Raw genomic sequence first — 20,065 nt, 5'->3', positions numbered from 1 at the left:
TTGAATTTAATTTGTCAACATTTTTTCTTTTCCGATTTTTGCTGCCTGTTGCTAGAGACATGTGGAATGTTAATTGTACTGTATATGGGTCTCTCCCCACCCTGCCCTTGTGTCTTTTCCTCTCCCCTTTCCTTTCTTTGTTCCTTTTGTCTCTCACAGCAGTCTGAACAGCGTTAACAGTAGTGATTCCCGGTCCAGTGGCTCGCACTCGCACTCACCTAGTTCACACTATCGCTATCGCAGCTCCAATCTGCCTCAGCAGGCACCCATGAGGCTGTCCAGTGTGTCCTCCCATGATTCTGGATTCATGTCCCAGGATGCTTTCCAGTCCAAATCGCCATCCCCCATGCCACCAGAAGCACCTAACCAGGTACGTGCAAGCATGAGAACAAAAACCTGAGTGTGAGCTGGACTTTGTAACTTGGCTCACCTTTCACAAAAAGGATCTGGTGTGGTTTTGGGGTACCTTGGAGTCAGGTTAAACACTGAGGGTAAGGTTTGTTTCACTGCACTTCATCCATCTAAAAGCTGGGCCTCTAGCTGGAGTGATTTATGCTCCTTTTGCAGTTAGCACTGAAGAAAGGGATGAGTTGCTCTTGGGGGATTTGGCTTTCACTCTGGCCCTGGAAGGAGCCTAGATGCCTAACTTTCAGATACATACAGATGAGAAAGAGCAAGAAGTCCCACTTTACAGGAGGAAATAATATTCACTTCACCCACTGAGGTTACAAGTTAATATCCTGCACAAATAGCCAGTTGTTAATATCTGGTGGCTGTTCATGGTTTAATGGACAAATACTGGTGCCAGAACAGCCTTCTGACAGCCTTAGTATTGATACTGGTGGCTTTGGCATCAGAGAGATGACTTTCAGTCCTCCCTGCAAAGAGCCTGGAATACTCAAAATGCTTTTAGCAGTATCATATGAAATTGGTTTTGCTGTTTTTTGTGACAACCCTTTCTGTGGATAGGCTTGCTCTTTTTGACTCTCAATTGAGCACCTTGCAGAAATAAGGTTTCTGCATGAAAGTGAGAGATATTTTTCATTCTTTATGGAACTCTTAAGAAATGAGTGTATGTGTAGTCATATATGATAATATCCTGAACCCAGTCAAACTAAGAGGATTTCACTATAAATATAAGCAAAACTTTTCCAGAGCATTTTTTGGTCTGCAGAAGGAAGTTGCTGCTCTATTTGTTCATGGCATCATTCCTGTAAAAACTAGATGGCCACCTGCAGGCAGAGGTTCGCATGCCTCCATGGCATGTATCTTCCAGCACCTGAATTCTCTTTTCTGTTTTGGTTTTTTTTTAACAAGTCACACAGCAACTGTAATATTTTTTTAAACAAGGCTGAACTGCCATCTCGCATTATAAATCCCATCGTAAATCTTAGTTGCAAACTGAAGTGGACCTAATATCCTGTTGTTGAGTATCACTCATTTGTAATATACCCCAGGATCACTGGAGAAGATTGTCCTTTAGTTTAATAAATGTAGTTGCACTCCTTTTCATGTGTTCAGGAGTAGATGGTTTTGATCCTCACAGTCAGCAAGCAGCCAACAATTTCAGTGTTAACAGTTACCAAGTGTCACCTGCACACTTAAGCTACTCCTAGACCACCTTTGACAGCGCACACAGACCCTCACTTTTTGCAGAACATCTAATAAATAGTACCTTTAGTGAAATTTTTAGGGTATCATCCAAAACAACACTGGTTCATTTAGGCTTGGAACATGTTCTCAAGGGAAGCTCAACAGTTTTTTAATATATTTACCTCTTTCATTTTAATAGAAATGCTTTCTTTTCAAATGAATACATCTTCTGCACTGTCCCCAGTGTGGACACATCAGCATTTTTTTATAGATGACATCCTGAAGAACTTTGTGCACACTAATAAAATGAATGTTTTGTTTAGATTGGCTATGGCTAACCTAAGTGAAATACAAAAAAGTAAATGAGCAATAATAAAGTAAACTGGAATAGTAACAAGGTAAGGAAGTTGTCTTTTAAGATACGTACATCAGTTATACATGCTAGCATCATCTTTGGTTTTCACAGTATCCACTGCACCTGCATAAAAGGGCAGTAATCTACATGATGATGCTATGTTTGCAGATGAGGATGTAACTTTGCAATTGCCCTTAGCATGGAAAAAACCCAACACCTCTCTTTGCAAGTTCCTCTGTTAAGCAGGGGAGAGAACTTAGGCTGGTATCAGCTGTCAGAACATCCTGAAAGTTGATGAGTGTCATGCTGATTTACACCAGCTAAGTTCATATGCTTTCACTTCATTTTAGAAACTGTCCATAAAGTTGCAAACTGATCCAAGCATCACTTGAGCTATTCATGAGCTGTAGAAGGCTGCAGCAGTGTGGCGTTGACTTGACGAGTGTAGTGTGTTGGTATAACAAATAGGTATGTGCTCTGTATGTCTCTAGTTCTGTATACCTTTACGCAGAGGAAAAGGTAACAGATCATTGCCTGGCCGCTTCATCTTTGCTTAAGTGTCTTGCTTTGTATGTTCAGCACTAAGTAAATTGTGTGTGTTGTGCTGACAGATAATTGTGATCGTGAGCTTACCGAGAAGCTGTTCAATTTACAGCGTTATTTCATGTTGTGTGTCTCTAACCAACTGACAGATCTTCCTTGTGGTATTGTGCTTTTGAGGCTTGGTGGTGGGCGGGGAGGAGCAGCGATATCAGCTGCTGTTTCTAAAACACTGATGTCATTGTTTCCAGTAGTGACACTGAGAAAGCAGAAAAGCAAGCTCTGGAATCAACAAAGGAAATTAAAAGCTATATATCTTGTGCAGGTGGACACTGCTGATGTTCGCTAGCTGCATGCTGTGGCATCTACTGGGGCAACAAACCCCATTTTCTTTAATAATGGATTTTAAAAAAAAGTAGAAGGGGGCTACATAATGTTCTCATATTATAGGAATGAGAATATATGAGCTATGTGAAGCTTTTATGCTCTCAAATACCTTTTAGACAAGCAAGTGTGACTGAAAATTAAATGGAATTTATTCAAAGTCACAGATGGGGGAGGAGGGGGAAATCTCAAACAAGGAATAAGTAGAGGTTTAAACAAGATACAGACTATACCAGCGGAGAGATGACTGGCAAAATGAAGACTGCTTTTCAGCCTATAGTTGCTGAGTAGTAAGTCTCTACAGTTAACACACTCTGCATAGAAGATAGAAAAAAGAGCAATTAGAAAACTGGACTCTGCCCTTACACTGGTTTAGTACGATCTCTTTTCTGCAGCATTGCTGTTAACATCACTGGCAGTAAAAGTGTTAGCCTGTACCAGATAGCTGTACGTGTGGAAAGGTCACTGTAGAATGCTTTAATCTTAATTAAGCAAGGACATTTGGGTATAGCTGAACAGCTGGAAAAGCATCACAGGTCTCTCTCTGGAACAGAACAGTTTCTCTAAATGCCAGGTTTGAGGTCAGCCCTGGCCAGCATTGCCCATGGCATGGACTGACACCATGTAAAGCCCTTCTGACAGAACCGCTGCTGCTCTTGGATGAACACTGAACATGGCTGGTGCTGCTAAACCCACATGTTGCCCTATGTAGTAGACAAACTGAGGTCTGGGAGTATCTGCAATGCAGCAATATGGTAGTAGGACAGTTATGTTTGATTTAGGGGAATAATAATAGAAGGATCCACTGGACTTGGGGTGAACACGCACAGGGGAAGCAATTATACAGCTGAATTTTAGAGGCTACTTATGAGTTCGTGGAGATGAAAGTAAGGGGAGAGAAAGAAGCAGATGAAGAAGAGAAAAAAACTGTTGATGTGCTATCAAACAGCAGAGGACTAAGTCTTTATTGTTAGAATATTCTGGAAATCACTTTCCCTAAACAGTGAAGTAGAGGGAAACTGAATGTGAACTTGCTTCTGCGTGTACAGATTAGCAAGCTGGAAAGATTCTGGTTTTGAGGCAACTCCATTGCTTGAAATAGCTTGAAGTTAGAATAGGGGAAATACATTGTTATATCTATTCAGTTTCCCATGTAAATTAAGAAATGCTCCCAAATCAGACCTTAAAAAAAAACCCAAACAACTGAAATGCATCTGTAAATTATCACCAGGTATTTGCTTCTCCTACACTTTCTAAGTTAAGTTTCCCAACAGTTTGTCCCTGACTAGAAAACAGGGGTCAGTAGAGACATGTTCCTGGAAGCGAGACAAATGGAGGAGGTGACCTTGAGTCACTATCCAAAGCTTTTTGAATGGTAACTGAGATGTCTTCCACTGACTGTGGAGGGATATTGGACCAAGCTCTTCATTAGGATTTGGTCTCCTGGGAAACCCTTGCTCAGGAAACTCTGTCTAGCAGTTGAGGAAGGGAAGGAGTTACGAAAGCAATGCTATATTTGAATCGAAAATGTAGCAAACAAAGGATATAAGTAATCCAAGATAACTGTGGTGTTTTTATAGGTTAGTAGGACAACAGATGGAAAATATAATCATACAGTCCAGTAGCCCAAAATCTAGCTCTTTTTTTTGTATCTTTGCTGGAATTCATACATACCACACCAAGCAGTGGGACACTATCCAAGAACAAGCCATGGCTCAATGTCTGAGAGACCAGATACCAAGCTACATATGTATAACATATATTGAGGAACTTGTTACTGTGCAGAGCACCGTTTTAGCGTTCTGCTGATACTGTTAAATTTTAAGGTTTTTTCTCAGAAGAGATGGTTTGAGAGCAGAGCAAAACCAGCATTATCACAGCTGTGGGAAGAAAAAAAAAATCTCCCGTGTTAAAATAGCTAAAATGAAAGAACTAATTTTAAAAACAATTCAAACTAAACAATCATTTTAAAAAGGAATTGACTAAAATAAGTTAAAATAATCCCACAACCAAATTTCTCACTCCATGAGTTGTGGAGTAGAAATTGCTCTGCCTGGTGTTTGCCTGTATGTGTGCTTCCAGGAGTGCGTGTGCCGGTGGGTGTGCATCTGGAACAAGCACTCAAAAGTTTGGAGACTTTTTGCCCAAGCAGTAACTGTGCAGTTTCTGTTTTCAGCCCCTCATGTACTTTCTGCTAAGAAATGAAGGGTGGTCTGTGCTTTCCACACCAGGGTCCAACTGTTCAAGACTGTTTCTGCAGTCTGATCCAGGCAGCCTTTGACCTGCTGCCACTTGAGTTTTCTTTACATTTTTCCTTCAGAAGTTCAGTATTCTGCCTCCCTCTCCATCATTTTCTCACTGTTGTAATCCTTTTTTAGCAAGACCAGAGCCTCCCCTTCCCTGTGCCGTGCAAGTTTCTCAAGAGAAAAGGAGACCATGTTTCCCTACCCTACTACCTTTTGCATTTCTTTCAACTACCAAGGTGTTTTCCCCATGACATGTTGGTTCATCCTTTGTCTAGCTTTGCCTGCTTAAAATGGCCACACTAAGTTAGTGGGAGGGTCTGTCCTTTCATCTTTTTTCCACCTTAGAGTCACTTTATTGCAAAAATAATTTCACCACTTCCAATCTTTTTTTCCCCATACGCCAAGTAAATCGAACAATTCTTTGCATCTTCGGAATTTGCATTTTTGGCCTTTTTCCATCTATTTGCTACATCTGGCTTTGTTGTTTGTAAACCTCATTTATGATTAATTTCTACCATTACTTGACGTAATCTCATGAAGTTTCTGGCTTTGTAAACAGGAATAGTCTATCAGATGTAAACTCCAAATTCTCACTTGTCATCATTGGGACATCTGCAGAAAACAAGGTAGCATGATACCCTATTTGGAATTCAGACCCTTCACTGTCTGTCCTGCCATGTGCAGAGTATGCAGACCCAAGAGGGTCTTTCAGGCCATAAGCATGAGGTTTCAGAAAGCATTTTCTGAAATTATATTTTTCTCTTTTTTTTTTTTTCCTGGCCAAAGTGTAACACTACTGTGAAGTGTTCTCATGGGGAGTCTGAAACAGTTTCTTTTGCTGAGCTACCTGGAATGTCGGGCAGAACTCTGGAGTTTTAGTGTAAAAGCTAATTTTCTATAATGTATTTTTCTCTAAGGATAGAAGAAATAGGTTCATCTCCGTTTAGTGTACTGTAGTTATGTCTGATGACAGAGTCAACTGCAGCTTATATTTGTCGGTATTCTTATTTTTAGAGGCTTTTCTCCTGTAAAAGAAGTTGCATTAAATCAACAATGTGACAAGTTGCACAAAACATCAAGCCACTGCATCATTGGGTACCCCACTGCATACTTTTCACTTCTCTCCTTAACACCTATGTGTCATTTGTTGCAGTTTCTTCTGATCTTACGTTCACCTCAACTCTTACTGCACTTCGAATATGAGCCTTGTTAGCTGAGCTTACTTTGTACCCTAAACACATTTGACAGATCACCCAGAGATCTGATCTCATGTCAGCATAAGATGGGATATGCGTTATTTCTATAAAATAATCCACCACATTACATGCTTTTTTTACTTTTTAACAGCCTTTGCAAAGTTTCATTTAAATCCACAGTTTGCTAATAAGCTCAAGATGCTGATTTCGTATTGGCTTCTCAGCAGCCCCAGTAGTCTTCACCAAAATCCTTATGGTGATGGTGTTCCATCTCGGGAGACTGACATCTCCTTTTACCTAGGCAATTAGCTATACATTCCTTATACGTAGCTTCTGGTGAGCAATGAGGCAACTTCTGGGTGTTAGCAGTAATTACTCCTCTACAGTGCCTCTTATCCAGCTATCTTTTTATTGCAGGTTCACCCCAAGATCTCATCTAAGGTTAACTGATGAAATTTTATTTCAGATGAGATTTCGCTTCCTCTTCAAAATGTCATTCCTTGAAATCTGAGGCTTTGCTACACAAACTTGATACAAGGGCGCATTCTCTCTGCCGTCATAAAATATAATGCTAGGGATATCCTTAGATGGACTTGCTTCACAGGTCTCAGACTACCAAAGGATAAATTAGTCTTGCTAGTGTTGAATTTCCTGACAGTCAATAGAGCTCAGTACTGCCCTGAGAACTTTGCCAGTATTCTTGACCATTTCCAAGGACTCAGCTGGACCTGCACGCACAGCCCTGCTGGGGGGGATGCCACTTTCAAGGGGGAGATGTACAACAGCATTGTAGTTGATAAAATGGTCCACATGGTTATTCACCTTGGCCTGCCTGTAGGTGAATTACGTGCTGTTGCAAAGGTCTTACAGCAGCAAATGTACACAAAGGCATGCACTGAAAATTGGAAGAGAAGTTCCTAGCTAGGAGCAAACTGTTTGACGTGTTTGATGGACACTCTGTGTCCTGCATTTTCCTTCACTCTATCCAAGCCCCTGATTATTTTCTGTCTCTGCTGTTAAGAGAAAGTGGGTGGCAAGCACATGCCACCACTTACACACTCAGCAGAGTACATGTACCTTCACATTGGCTGCTGGGCAGAAAAGTTTGAGTGCTTTTGGTGTATGCATACTACCTCCAGAGGCACATGCATACCGATAATGCACTTTGGAAACCTCCAGTTTTGGTAAGTATCACTTCTTTCTTTGTTCCATAATACTTGAACTCAGATGAGCTTTTCACAAGTGCTTTTGCAGATCAGACTACCCGAGAACTTGTGAATGTAAGTGATGTTTGCTGCTCCATGTTTTAAATCTAAACTTTGTGTCTTTGAAGTACTGATGATCTGCTTTTCTGTATAAATCAGTTGTCTCAGTATATTGCATGTTGGGACCATAGGTGTCCTCAGCTCCCTCAGCTTCTTGCTCTGAGGCAGCTGACAGAATTGAGACGCTGAAATTGCAATGAGGAGTTGAGATTGCTGCCTCGATTCCCTCATTCTCAAGCAGTGTGGCAAGTTCTCGCACTAAGCAAATGGCTTATTTTGTTTCTCATAGATTTCCTGAACATTAGCAATGGTTTTGAGCAGTTTCTAATTGATTTTTAAAACCCTAACCCTTTGCTTTCTCATCCTTCCCTCTCTCCTGTGTGTGTCTCTGTGTATGTGCTTTTTGTCTTTTTTTTTGTTTGTGGTTTTTTTTTTTCTTTCTTTTTTGGTGGCTTGTGTATTCTTTCCCTGCGTTGCGGTGCTGTTTTATGCTGCAGAATTCGTCCAGCTCTGCCTCTTCAGAAGCCTCTGAAACCTGCCAGTCAGTGAGCGAGTGCAGTTCCCCCACCTCAGTCAGCTCAGGCTCCACCATGGGGGCTTGGGCCTCCACAGATAAGGTGAAAAACTTCATCTCAAAGACATACAAACCTACTAGCTCGTTATCCAAACCCAGCAACATTTGGACAAAAAAAAAAAAAGCCGTGCATGGGACGCAGCCAGGATTCTTCTCTGTGAAGATGAGAATAGGAACTGTTGCACGCTCCCTTAGAAATGAATCTGAATAAACCACAGCAACACTTGCCTTTAAACCAGCTGCTAGGGGGAAGCTACAAATTGGGCATTTTACAGAGGTAATTTTCTAAGAAAAGCTCATCGTCCACCTTTTCTACTCAAAGAGATTGTGGAACGCTGCCCAAACCCAGCTGGTTGCCTAACAAAGAGCATCTTGCCCAGATTGTACTGTTTGTGCCTTCTCCCCTCTCTCCCATTAGGTAGCACACATTACACTGAGCAATTGGGGTTTGGTTTTGACCAAAACAAAAAGGAAAACAAAACGCACATGGTTGGAATAAATTACAGGGGATACACTCTGCATCGAGGGAGGAAGTGATAGCGGTCTCCATTCTCATCTGGTAAATCCTTGCTGTTGGTTTTTTCTTTTTTTTTTCTTCCATGTCATCCATCACACAGCCAGAACACGTCATGTTTGAAGGCTGTATGCTTTTCCTCTCTGTCCAGCTACATAGAATAAACGCCACCAATGCAAACACTTCTAGTATTGGAAATGTTTTGTTTCTATGTCCACAGTCTGCAGGGTACTTAAATTGCAAAGGCTTTTTCACAGTGTGCTGCTTTCATGGACAGAAGGCAAAGCTGCTCAGCCTGGAGACAATGACTGCTAGATTGATGTCTGAAATTTGTTATACCAAATAACAATTTTCAAGCAATCTGACTTCTGAACCAAGCATTGTATCAATTTTCTGTTGTTTATTTGCAGCAAAGCTAAGATTTTTCTTTCTTTTGTTTTAAGATACAGAAGTTTTCTCCCTAGAACATCAGAGTCGCAGTATATTTTCATATTCATTCTGTTTATATTAATTTCTCTGTTTTTGTTTGTTTATTTGTTTCGTTTCCAGTTGTCTAATGGGTTTTATCACTGTAGTTTATCAAGTGACCCATCCGTAGCTTCAGTTGGTGCAGGTCCTTTCCCTCATTTCCCGCCTGTCTCCCGCGCGTGGACTCGGGCTCCCTCAGCCCTCCTTCCAGACTACGTTCATTATTACACCATTGGGCCAGGCATGTTACCATCATCTAAGATCCCTAGCTGGAAGGTTTGTGTTCCTTTTGTTGTGGCAGTCCTCACCTCCTCATACCAACAGTGCGCACACGGCAGTTGTTGCTACCTTTCGATCCATGTAATTACTTGTTGATTTGCTCTGTTTAATATCACTCTGAATGGGCATTGCATGGTGATAATCAGAGAGCTAAAATCTGGTAGTCGATATTTCTGAATGACCTTGTCTATTCTGGCAACATACTAAAGCTGACAACGCCTAGGTAGGAAGGAGTAGCTTAACTCTGGGACGTTGGTGAAAGCACTCTGGGCTCTATTCAGCGAGAAAAGAGCTTGTTTAGCACTGTTCAAAGCACTCACTTGAGCAGGGAGCAGGGAAGTGCAGGCTTGACATCCACTTGGCTTAATGAAACCATACATTGAACAACATGATGTTCTCACTGCGGCGGCTGTGCTTGGCCCCCACCTTGGCTGTAGGCAGGCATGCTCTTGTAGATCTAGCTGGAGTGGTTTAAGAAGGCACTCGTCACCAGGTGAACCTAAGTGATGACTGAAGCTATCCTAGCTTTACTGCCACAGACTGAAAGTGCTCACCCAGCTTGCTTTGCTGTCTAGGGTGAGACCACCGAAAAAGTCAGAGGGTAGTAACTTCTTTCAGTTGCTCCAGCTGGATCTGCAGGGATCTTCCTTGGCATCAGAATGCCTCTGCTCTGCCAGAGCCTTGACTCTCATCCCTGCCAGGCAGTTCCCCTGGGAGACACTGCCCCGGACCAAGGGGGAGAAGGTCTCTTGTCTGTTGCCCTGAGTCTTCGCAAGGCTGGTGTGCAGTTGATAGCAGCTGCCCAGGTCTTAGATGCCTGTGGATGCATAGGCACCATAGGACCTTCTTATATGTGTAAATTGAGATACCTTGTTACAGATCCCCTAATCTCTCTCTCCAGCAGCTGGAGACTGTTGAGACATACAAACAGGGTGGCCACAGTGGTCCTGGGGCTTCAAGGTCATTAGATGTGTCTGTGCTAGAAGCACTTTGCCAGTGTATTTCACAGCAAAACACTTACAGCAAAGACATAGCTGTTAAGGCCAAGCAGAGTTCTGTATGTGTTAATAAAACCAAAATACCTGTCTGCACAAGGGGCTTGTGTCAGTACAGCTGCCTTGCACTTCTCTCTCACTTGGACTGAGACACATGCCAGTAAAAAATCTGTAGTGTGGTCTTAGCCCATCATTATTTATCAGAAGGCTGTGCGGAGGCTGCCCGGCAGCCAGCTGCTGCCAGTGGTGAGGTGTCTGGCCCGTTCTCAGGCACAAGTTGTTTCTTCCAGTTTTATTTTTAAAGCACCCCTTGTCTTGGTGAGGGAAAACTCTCTTAGGGTTGGGCTTGCCCCTGCAGCAGCTCACATTTGGGGAGCTGCTGCTTAGCAGTGGTTCTGTGTCCCAGCACAAGTCACTGATCAATCCTGCTCTTTGTGTGCAACGTGTGGTTTCTGGACACCCTCAGGACTTTGCTTAATAGAGCCCTGAGTGAATATAGCCCTCATGGCCTGAGGAATTTCTGTTCCAAATTTGGCACCAGTAATTCAGAGTGAAGTTAGTCTTTCTTCAGTACAAATCAGTATTATAAACTGGATTTCAGCTAGTAAGTAAACTGAGAGATTACTCAGAGTAACTTGCTCCTGTAATATGTATCAAAAATCCGTTCAAGCCTAATTTTTCAGAATTGAAGACATGCATAACAGCACGTAATACTAGAACTTGTGTACATCTAGCACAGTTACATCGCTGATTGGACATTTATGTATGTGTTCTGCTGTGTGCCAGTGATTTTTGCATTTGAATTTCTGAAAATATAGGCTTTAACACAATGGAATTTCATTTAGAGAAAATAATAGTACTAAAATTTTAAATGTCTTCATATAAGAACACTTAGGTAGAATAGGAAATTTAGCTTCCCTTTCATAAAGGAGACAGGTTTTATAAGTGAAGGTTTTTAATATCCTCAAAATTAATTGATTTCTGGCCTTATTCAGAAAGGCATATCCAGTTTGATACATAATCTGTTGCATTAAAATTGCCCCTTTGCATAGTTTTATGTGTAATTAAAGCACAATTACTGATGAAAGCTATCACTAACAAGCATGTTTCCTTAGGACTGGGCCAAACCAGGCCCATACGATCAACCAATGGTGAACACATTGCAACGTCGCAAAGAAAAGCGCGAACCAGATCTCAACGGAGGAGCTCAGAGTGGGCCACCCGTGCCCCCTGAGGAGGCCCAGAGACCTCGGAGCATGACGGTGTCGGCTGCCACAAGGGTGAAGCTCTAATTTCAAATATGCTGTCTGTGCTAGCTCCTGCCAATACTTTTCGATTTGCTTTATGTTGGCACGTGTCTATCCGATAAGCAGTACTGGTGTGGTGGGGGTACGGTCAGTGGAAATCGTGTGGGCATGAGAGACTGTGCCATTGGGTATTGGCATTTGTAGAGCAACAGCATCCGAAGAAGTGTCTGTCTCTAAGACCTAGTAAATGGATGGACACAATCCTGTTGGGCTGTGATGGTGATGACTGGCTCTGCTTGGGAGGAGAGGCAGGTAGTAGTCAGTGAAGACTGACTAACCCTTTTAGACGTACTGAGTCTCTTTCCTGTGTGTAACCAGCAGGGTGAGGAGATGGAGGCCTGCGAGGAGCTGGCGCTCGCTCTGACAAGAGGGCTGCAGCTGGACACCCAGAGGAGCAGTCGGGATTCCTTGCAGTGCTCCAGCGGCTACAGCACCCAGACAACAACTCCGTGCTGTTCAGAGGACACGATCCCATCTCAAGGTACCCATCCAAGAGATGTTCTTTTTCAGAGCATTCCCAACCTAGCCATCATACGCTCACGCCTTGGTGCCAGGGGGCTATATTCCAGTAGCTATCACTCACTGGCTTTGTAGTCAGCTGGGGAGAAAGGGGTGAACGTTGCTATTGTGAAGTTTTTTCCAGCTTGGAATGCAGCCTGGATTTATTAACAAAATAGAAACCTGGGTTGCTCCACAGTGTACTGAACGATTGTATTTTCTTGTGCATTACTAGAATGAGTTTTAGCTTAAGGATGCTGCCATTTTAAAGAAGATGCTAGAATTGTATTTCATGGGTTGAGTGGAATGACACTGGTATTGCATCATACACTTCTTGTGGTAGCAATGTCCTTTCAGAGCTATTGTCTTAGCAAATACACACTCATGAGCTTTGTTTTCTTGTTCTGTCAGTACTCTGAATCTGCTCTTGGTCTCCCTTTGTGACCTTTAATTTCCTACCTAAGCAGAAATTTTGTAATTGGAAAAAGAATCCATTGGAGACGTTAACTTGGGCATACCTGGGAAGCTGCAGTAAGGTGTTGGGTTTTGTACCCTGTTTCAGAACCAGCAGCAAGCTGGGAGGGACTGAGTTTGGTGTTTGCAGTTCAGCAGCCATATCATTTGCTCAGCTGAGATTAGTCATGCTGTGCAATCACAAGAGGCAGTAGGGCTTGTGGAGGGCCTAGCTTGGCTCAGCAGTTACGTGGAAAGGAAGGAACCCAATGCAATTATTAAAGCTGAGACTGAGTTTTCAGAGCTGACAGCTGGGGTTTACTTTGTTTGCAAAACAAGCAAATTTGCTGCTGAAATCACTGGTACACAGTCCCCTGAGCCCCACATTGCCTAGTCTAAAGTATGCTTTTTAGTCACTGACTGTTTTAAGTATTTGTATCTACAAGTGGTAGCATATGGCCTGTAGGATGCTGGTTTTGGTGTCTTCATGTTGGCAACAAACACTGAGTCTTCATTACTTACTTAGTTCTTTTCAGGGAAGGTACTGAGTGTGTACAGTTCTCGTTCTCTTTCACAAGAGATGTAGGCACCCTGCAGCTTTAGGGTTGGTCTGCTGTAGCGCCTGCCTTCAGCCACGCAGTCTGAGAATCTTGGTCACAACATCTCAGGCTTTGTTCCTGCTAGACGTGAAACCTCTCCTAATTGCTGTTGACCTCTAGGCTTTTTTGCTTATATATACTTTTTTGATTATACATACTTTAGACTTGCTGACGTGACTCAGCTGTCTTCCCCAGCTTGTTCGTAACTCTGTCTTTTGGCATCAGTTTCAGATTATGATTATTTCTCTGTGAGTGGTGACCAGGAGGCAGAACAACAAGAGTTTGACAAATCTTCCACCATCCCAAGAAACAGCGACATTAGCCAGTCCTATCGCAGAATGTTTCAAACCAAGCGTCCTGCTTCCACCGCAGGTCTGCCAACCACGCTTGGACCAGTCATTGTCACCCCCGGCGTCGCCACCATCAGACGGACCCCTTCCACCAAGCCTTCAGTCAGACGCGGCACCATAGGGGGAGGTCCGATTCCGATCAAGACGCCAGTGATTCCTGTCAAAACACCAACTGTCCCCGATATCCCAGGAGGGCTGCCTGGCACCCTCGCTGGGACAGAAGAATGTCCCGAGCAAAGTCCCGAGTCTCCGGCAGCAGGAGATGGTGGGCAAAGTGTCACCAGCATGCCCTCGTCCTCGTGGAGCGGACAAGCATCTGTCAACCCTCCGCCGTCAAGCCAGAAACTGAGTGCTGCCGACGAGCAGAGGCAAGCGGTTCCTGAGAGCGAGGGGGAAGAAAGCGACCGGGATGGTGTCAGCACCCTCGCGCCCGCGGGCCAGCCGGAGCTTGATCCCGGAGAGCTGAGTCCTGGGGACGTCCCGCAAGGTGAAGATATGCTGAATGCCATTCGGCGTGGTGTCAAACTGAAGAAGACGACCACGAATGATCGCTCAGCACCTCGTATTTCCTAGGAGCGGAAAAGCTGCCAGAGTACTAGCTGCCGAGAAGGAACTGTGAGGAAACTAATTTGTCTCTATCCATTCCAATCTGTAATCAATGAATTTTTTAAGATACTCGGTAACAGACAGTCTGAAAGTACTCTAAAAGAGAAAACAAGGTGAAAGAGCGTAGTAAGACATAATCTTCACTGATGTTTTAATTTGTAAATATCAATGATTTTGTTTCTGCATTTTTTTGATCTAAGTTACACTTTTAATTTTTTCTGAAGGTGCCAAATCCCATTTACCTTTTTTATAACTCTCTTTGTAAAGTTTTAAATCATAGGAGAAAAAAAAAATGTCAAGTAGTTAACTTCAGCAAAGGGATTTAATGAAAATCTGGCTTTTTTGCAAGCTTTTGTAGAGCGCCTTGTAATAGTGAGGTTAAAACACAAAACAAAACAATGGGACTTATTTTAAAGTTTAAGTCAAGCTGTAAGGAACAGATCCTCATTTAAGTATTCAAAAAAAAGTTTGAAAAGCAGGACTAAAAATTGACAATAAAAGCAATATATAAAGCAAGGAAGAAACCTGCAGTTGGTAGAGTATTTGGGGGGTAGTGGGGGGGGAGGGAGATGCCATCAAAATAGCAGATGCTGTTGCACAAAAGTAGCCTAGTAGGATTAATTACTAGTAGCTTCATGGTAAATGCATCAGAATAAGCCATATTGGATTGCAGTGTTTTGTTTCTGTAGGGTGTTTTAAAGACTGGGTTTTTTCCACATTTCTTTTTTGACTGCACAGCAACAACTCTCAGTCACATGCATGCAGCCTTAACTGTGTAGGCTTGGTTATTCCACCTTCACTTTTTGTTCCACTCATCCTTTCACTGAATACAAACAAGGACGACAGGCTTAAGGCAGTTACAAATGTGAAAACATTTTTAAAATGCAAGCAGGGAGTTCTTACATATTATCAAAATGCCTTTTTCTGACTGTGCCCAGCAGGCTGGGCACCTTGGAAAGCCCAAATATTTTGAGAAAACACTTAACAATTTGACAGGTGTAACCAGCTTGTGATCTAATAAACTGCGAATGTTTCTTTCCAATACAGGGGCTTGTTTTTCTTAACTTCTTTTAAATGGCAGTTGATTGGCTTTTCTTAAATACCGAAAAGAAAGGGGTGAAGGGTGGGGGGTGGGGAGAGATACTGGTTTTTTTGATAATACTGGGAGTCTGACCACTATATTCTCTTTTTTTGTACTTTAAGTCATGTTTTTTGGAACGCTATTGGTAGAATTATTAAGAGTTGGATTTTTTCCTTAAAGTAAAAGTAAGTTATTGCTGCAATACCCGTCTCCTAAAGCTGATAGAAATATGCAGACCCCAGGGCACGACATGTGTTCCGACCAGACGGTCCACAAGGATGCCATCTGCCCACCCACGGCAGACCCACGCGTGGATGGACACCAGACTTGCGCATCCGTGATTGTTTAAAAGTGCACCAAATAATGCATATAAGGGGCTAGTTTCCACCACACACTCTGCAGATTTCTGTTGGCTCTAGACTTGCCTACATAACCTCTTATGCTTTAATACATAACTGCATTGGATGTGAAACTTCTAGTAATTGTGTAGTCACTGTGTTCTATATAACATTTTACACTGCTGTGGTTGCTAACCTTTTTTTTTTTGTTATGGCTTAAAAGCAAAAAGAAAAAAAAAAGGCATGATTCTTAGAAAATATTAAACCTTCCTTTCTTTGAAAAACAAGCTCCTTATTACAGAATATAATAAACAGTAGTGCCTGTGGTGTAGCCCACCAATCTTGATACAGTAGCTGATGCATTGTGCAAATGAGGCTTTGAGATGGTTTTTGCATAAACAAAAACTGCTAGGAGATAATCTCAATAGTTAAAAGTGTTATTTAAACCTTTGAAATAAATGGATGTAACTGTACCTGAGTACAGCTTTTCACTTGTTTAGTTCTTAAACGTTAGTATAATCAGTAAAATTTAATATAAAATGTTGCCAAATTCAATGTAGAAAGAATGTGACAAAACACTTTGGATAGTTCTATTGTTTGTGTTTTTGCATATTGTAAAAGCAGTGTCACAGCTAAAAAAATAAAATGTTTCTAATGGTAAATTATTGTGGTTTAGTTGCTAGTTTGTACTGAGAGTTGACCTCTCCCTGTGCAGTTTTTTGTTCTAAACTGGTATAAATAATTGCTGTAAGTGTGTCTCCCTTCTACATTGTAATGATTGCTTAAGCCTACATTATAAATAAAGAACTGCTGGAAAACTTCTGTATTTCGGTTCTTAAAGACTTTCTGCTTCCAGAGCTTTGGATGTCAATGGTGTCCTTCATCAGACTTCTGAAAATCACACAGGTTCCATCTGCGTGTAACAGAAGCAAGAGAGAATTAAAAAACAAGTAAATAAAATTGCATGTAACTGTGTTTTAGTGATGTGCACTGGAAGGGTAGTAGCAGAGCAAAGGTGCAGTGCTAACCATGGAACTTCCCATTAAATAATAACTGATGACATTTCTCTGTCCCTCACTGTTGTTATCTGGCCAAGAAGCACAGATAACCCAACATGTTTGTGCATCTGCTTCAGTGCTGGACCGCAGTTCCTTTTGCCAGAGGAGGAAGATTGCTGCTGTCCACACTGCCCATGCGTACAGCCAGAATTTATCAAGCACATCACCAGTGCTGTCTCCCACGTGCCCCTGAGTGATCAAAGACTTTCTTTGGTTCAGCTTTCTCAGAAACAAACGTAGAGAGGGAGGACATTGCTCCCACTTGCAGCTACCACGCAGTGGCCTAATTCATTTCCTTGCCACCGCGATAGATTCATTTTTGTCCAGAGGTTTCTATTCATCACTGTATTGGGTTTGTGTGGCAAGGTTTTGGCAGCTGGGGGGCTACAGGCGTGGCTTCTGTGAGAAGCTGCTAGAAGCTTCCCGTGTCCGACAGAGCCAATACCAGCCGGCTCCAAGACAGAACTGCCGCTGGCCCAGGCAGAGCCCATCAGTGACGGTGGTAGTGCCTCTGGGAGAACAGATTGAAGAACGCAAAAAAAAGTTGCAGGGGGCACAGAAACTGCAGCTGGAGTGAGGAGTGAGAACATGTAAGAGAAACAACTCTGCAGACCCCCAGGTCAGTGCAGAAGGAGGGGGAGGAGGTGCTCCAGGTGCAGAGATTCCCCTGCAGCCCGTGGGGAAGACCATGGTGAGGCAGGCTGACCCCCTGCAGCCCAGGGAGGTCCACGGTGGAGCAGGTCTCCACCTGCAGCCCGGGGAGGACCCCACGCCGGAGCAGGTGGGTGCCCGAAGGAGACTGTGAGCCGGGAGCAGGCTCCTGGCAGGACCTACGGACCTGTGGAGAGAGGAGCCCATGCCTTCTGGTTAGTTTGGGTCAGCTGTCCTGGCTGTGTCCCCCTCACAGGATCTTGCCCACCCCCAGCCTACTGGTGAGGGGGAATGTTGGAGGGACAGCCTTGATGCTGTGGGAGCACTGCTCAGCAGTAGCCAAAACACTGGTGTGTTAGCAACACCTTCCTAGCTGTAAATGCAAAGCACAGCACTATGAGGGCTGCTATGGGGAAAACTAACTCAATCTCAGCCAGTGCCAACACAGTCATAAGATGTTAAAAGAAAACTCAAGGTGGTTTGGCTGGAAATATGTCCTGACTCCAAAAGGATTCTAGTTTCATTCCCCATCTCTTTATGGCTGTTTCTCATGTACAGTATGCTTAGCCGGGTGCTCTTGTTTTGAAGTTTATCCCTGCTGCTTCTACAGTGAATCTGGTTCACTTGCAGCTGCGTGTGCAAAATCTTTTTGTTGTAGGGTGGATTTTTTTGTTGTTGTTTTTCATGCTGGGATGTGGGGTATACATCATGTTACGGAACATCTGTCAGACCTGTCCAGCTGTTTGTAAAAGTCAGGTGGGATTTCTTGCTCTGTTTTCTAGCAAAAAAAAAAGTTGGTTGGCTGACTGGGAGGGAGGGTGCAAAATCACACATAATTAAAAAAGGAGTATTTTGGTGTTTGCATGATTTCTGAATATAGTGACCAGACAAACAAAGCAGAGGAGTAGGGTTTTGGGGGAAGGTAAGGCGCAGGAAGAGAAGATGTTTTTTTGTAAGCCTGTATTTGTCTGAATAGAAGTTAAGACGCACTTGGTGTACACCAGCTGACTGCTCCCACTGGCTCTACCCCATGAAGGTGCGGAGCGCTCTGGCACCAGCCTGCCCGTGCCACCAGCACACACCCAGTCACGGCTCCAGCTCCCAGCCAAGGGCTGCTTGTGCCAGGCTGGGGGAGAGGGCAAAGCGGGCTCAGGGGCAGGGCAGCTAAGCTGCGTTTGCCCTGCGATGTTGTATTTCCCCATGAATTTTGCCCACACCTGGATTTGGCCTTTCGTACTCGGGCTAATGCAAGTGGCTGCTAAAGCAAACCAGTGTTTTTAATTTGGGGAAGTGCAATGCTGGTAGTGCAGACCCTGTATTAGAAACCTGTAACAACTTAGAAAAAGGGCCGCAGGTTGGACCTCTGAATAAGCACCTTCAGTATGGAAGAACACCAGAGCAAAGCACCAATACCTGAGCGGAGGGAAGCCACAGCTCTGTGTTAAGTAGGTAAACACAGCCAAACGGTGTGCTGAACAGCCTCAATTCTGCTACTGCCTTTGGACTGACGGAGCGCAAACCCATCCTGCTCCCTGGTAAGAATGAAAATTTCAGCAGCGGAATATGTGAAGCCATTTTTCTGGAGTTTTTTGTTTTTTTTTTTTCCCAAAACTCAGACTTACTGAAGAGGGCGAAGTAAAATTTCTAAAAACCAGCCAGGTTAAAGCCTTAGCTTATACCCAAGCTAACTATGTTTAGGCCTTAGAACAGCTGAAGTTAGTGCCTTTGCCACCTCCTGTTACTTTCAAGCCTTAAGTAAGTTGGAGTTCATGGAAAAATTAAGCCTTAGGGTTAAGTATGGTACAATCAAGTAACTTCTGTAAAATGAAAGTCTGATTAGGTGACCCAAATCTCCTCTCTTCTAGCCCTAAAAATGGGAGAACAGCAGAAGGTGAGAAAGGTTTTCCTGAGCTTTTACTAGGTGGCTATACCCCATCTATTCTCTTACGGAGTGGTTAGTTGAAAGTGTTAGCAGAATTCCCTGTGTCTTATATCAGAGCAAACAGCTTTTTGTACCCGGTTCATTGTATCGCACTGCCTGCTATAACTGTATGTATGTGACCTGTACACAAGTGTACAAGAGCCATATTCCCCAGCAGGCCACTTCTTGTTTTAACTGATACAGCTCTGTAGGTATCTAGGATTCAGGTTGTATGGGGATGAACTTCCTGCTGCTCTACAGCAGTGTCATCCATGCCAGGAAGACAGCATGACATCATTGTAAGGAAGGTTTATGTCTTGTGAGATGTGATACCTATGTGAAAAGTGCAGCAAAAAGAGCCTAATGAGGTGGGGAGGGAGGGCAGGAAGTCTTTATCCCTAAGCAAGGTTAGAAATACCCTCAGACCAGGAGCAATCAAAGCTCATGTCTGTTGCTGTCAGTATCTTGAAACTCTAGCTTTAACACCTTGCCTGTATTTAGTACCAGATTCCAAGTTATGGTGCTGATATGAATTGTTTATTGATTTTCATCCACTCCCCTCCAGGCCTCCCTCCCTCCCTCCTTCTCCACAGTGGGAGACAGGCTCTTGCCATAGTTCCTTCTCATCTCATTTGATCCCATCCCCCAGCAAATCTGCCTCTCCTGCCCATTCAAGCTCACATTCCTTCTCTGGGAATATGAGTTTTATGTGGCCAATTATTTTTTCAGTCTCATAGTTGACTTTTCTGACTCTTACTGTGAAAGCTGCAGTAAAACTTGCTCTGGTGTCACTA

At 43.3% G+C, this 20,065-nt stretch overlaps 1 protein-coding gene across 18 annotated transcripts in view; it reads left to right on the top strand.

Moving 5' to 3' along the window:
• The window catches only part of MTSS1 (MTSS I-BAR domain containing 1), a 127,195-nt gene extending 110,728 nt beyond the window's left edge, over positions 1-16,467 (top strand). For 2 of the 18 annotated variants that reach the window (XM_069780015.1, XM_069780012.1), the window contains 6 exons: positions 160-370; positions 8,077-8,196; positions 9,217-9,411; positions 11,525-11,689; positions 12,035-12,197; positions 13,492-16,467. In XM_069780015.1, the coding sequence (XP_069636116.1) occupies positions 160-370; positions 8,077-8,196; positions 9,217-9,411; positions 11,525-11,689; positions 12,035-12,197; positions 13,492-14,189 (1,552 nt within the window). In that variant the 3' untranslated portion in view covers positions 14,190-16,467. The remainder of the gene's footprint in view (positions 1-159; positions 371-8,076; positions 8,197-9,216; positions 9,412-11,524; positions 11,690-12,034; positions 12,198-13,491) is intronic. The other 16 variants (XM_069780024.1, XM_069780022.1, XM_069780018.1 and 13 more) reach the window with 12 other exon arrangements.
• Positions 16,468-20,065: the final 3,598 nt, after the last annotated feature.

The sequence above is a fragment of the Haliaeetus albicilla genome, chromosome 3, assembly GCF_947461875.1.
Source record: "Haliaeetus albicilla chromosome 3, bHalAlb1.1, whole genome shotgun sequence".
In the NCBI taxonomy this organism is placed as follows: Eukaryota; Metazoa; Chordata; class Aves; order Accipitriformes; family Accipitridae; genus Haliaeetus; species Haliaeetus albicilla.
Note: the sequence above shows the minus strand (reverse complement) of the source record. Positions and strands in the feature narration are given on the sequence as shown.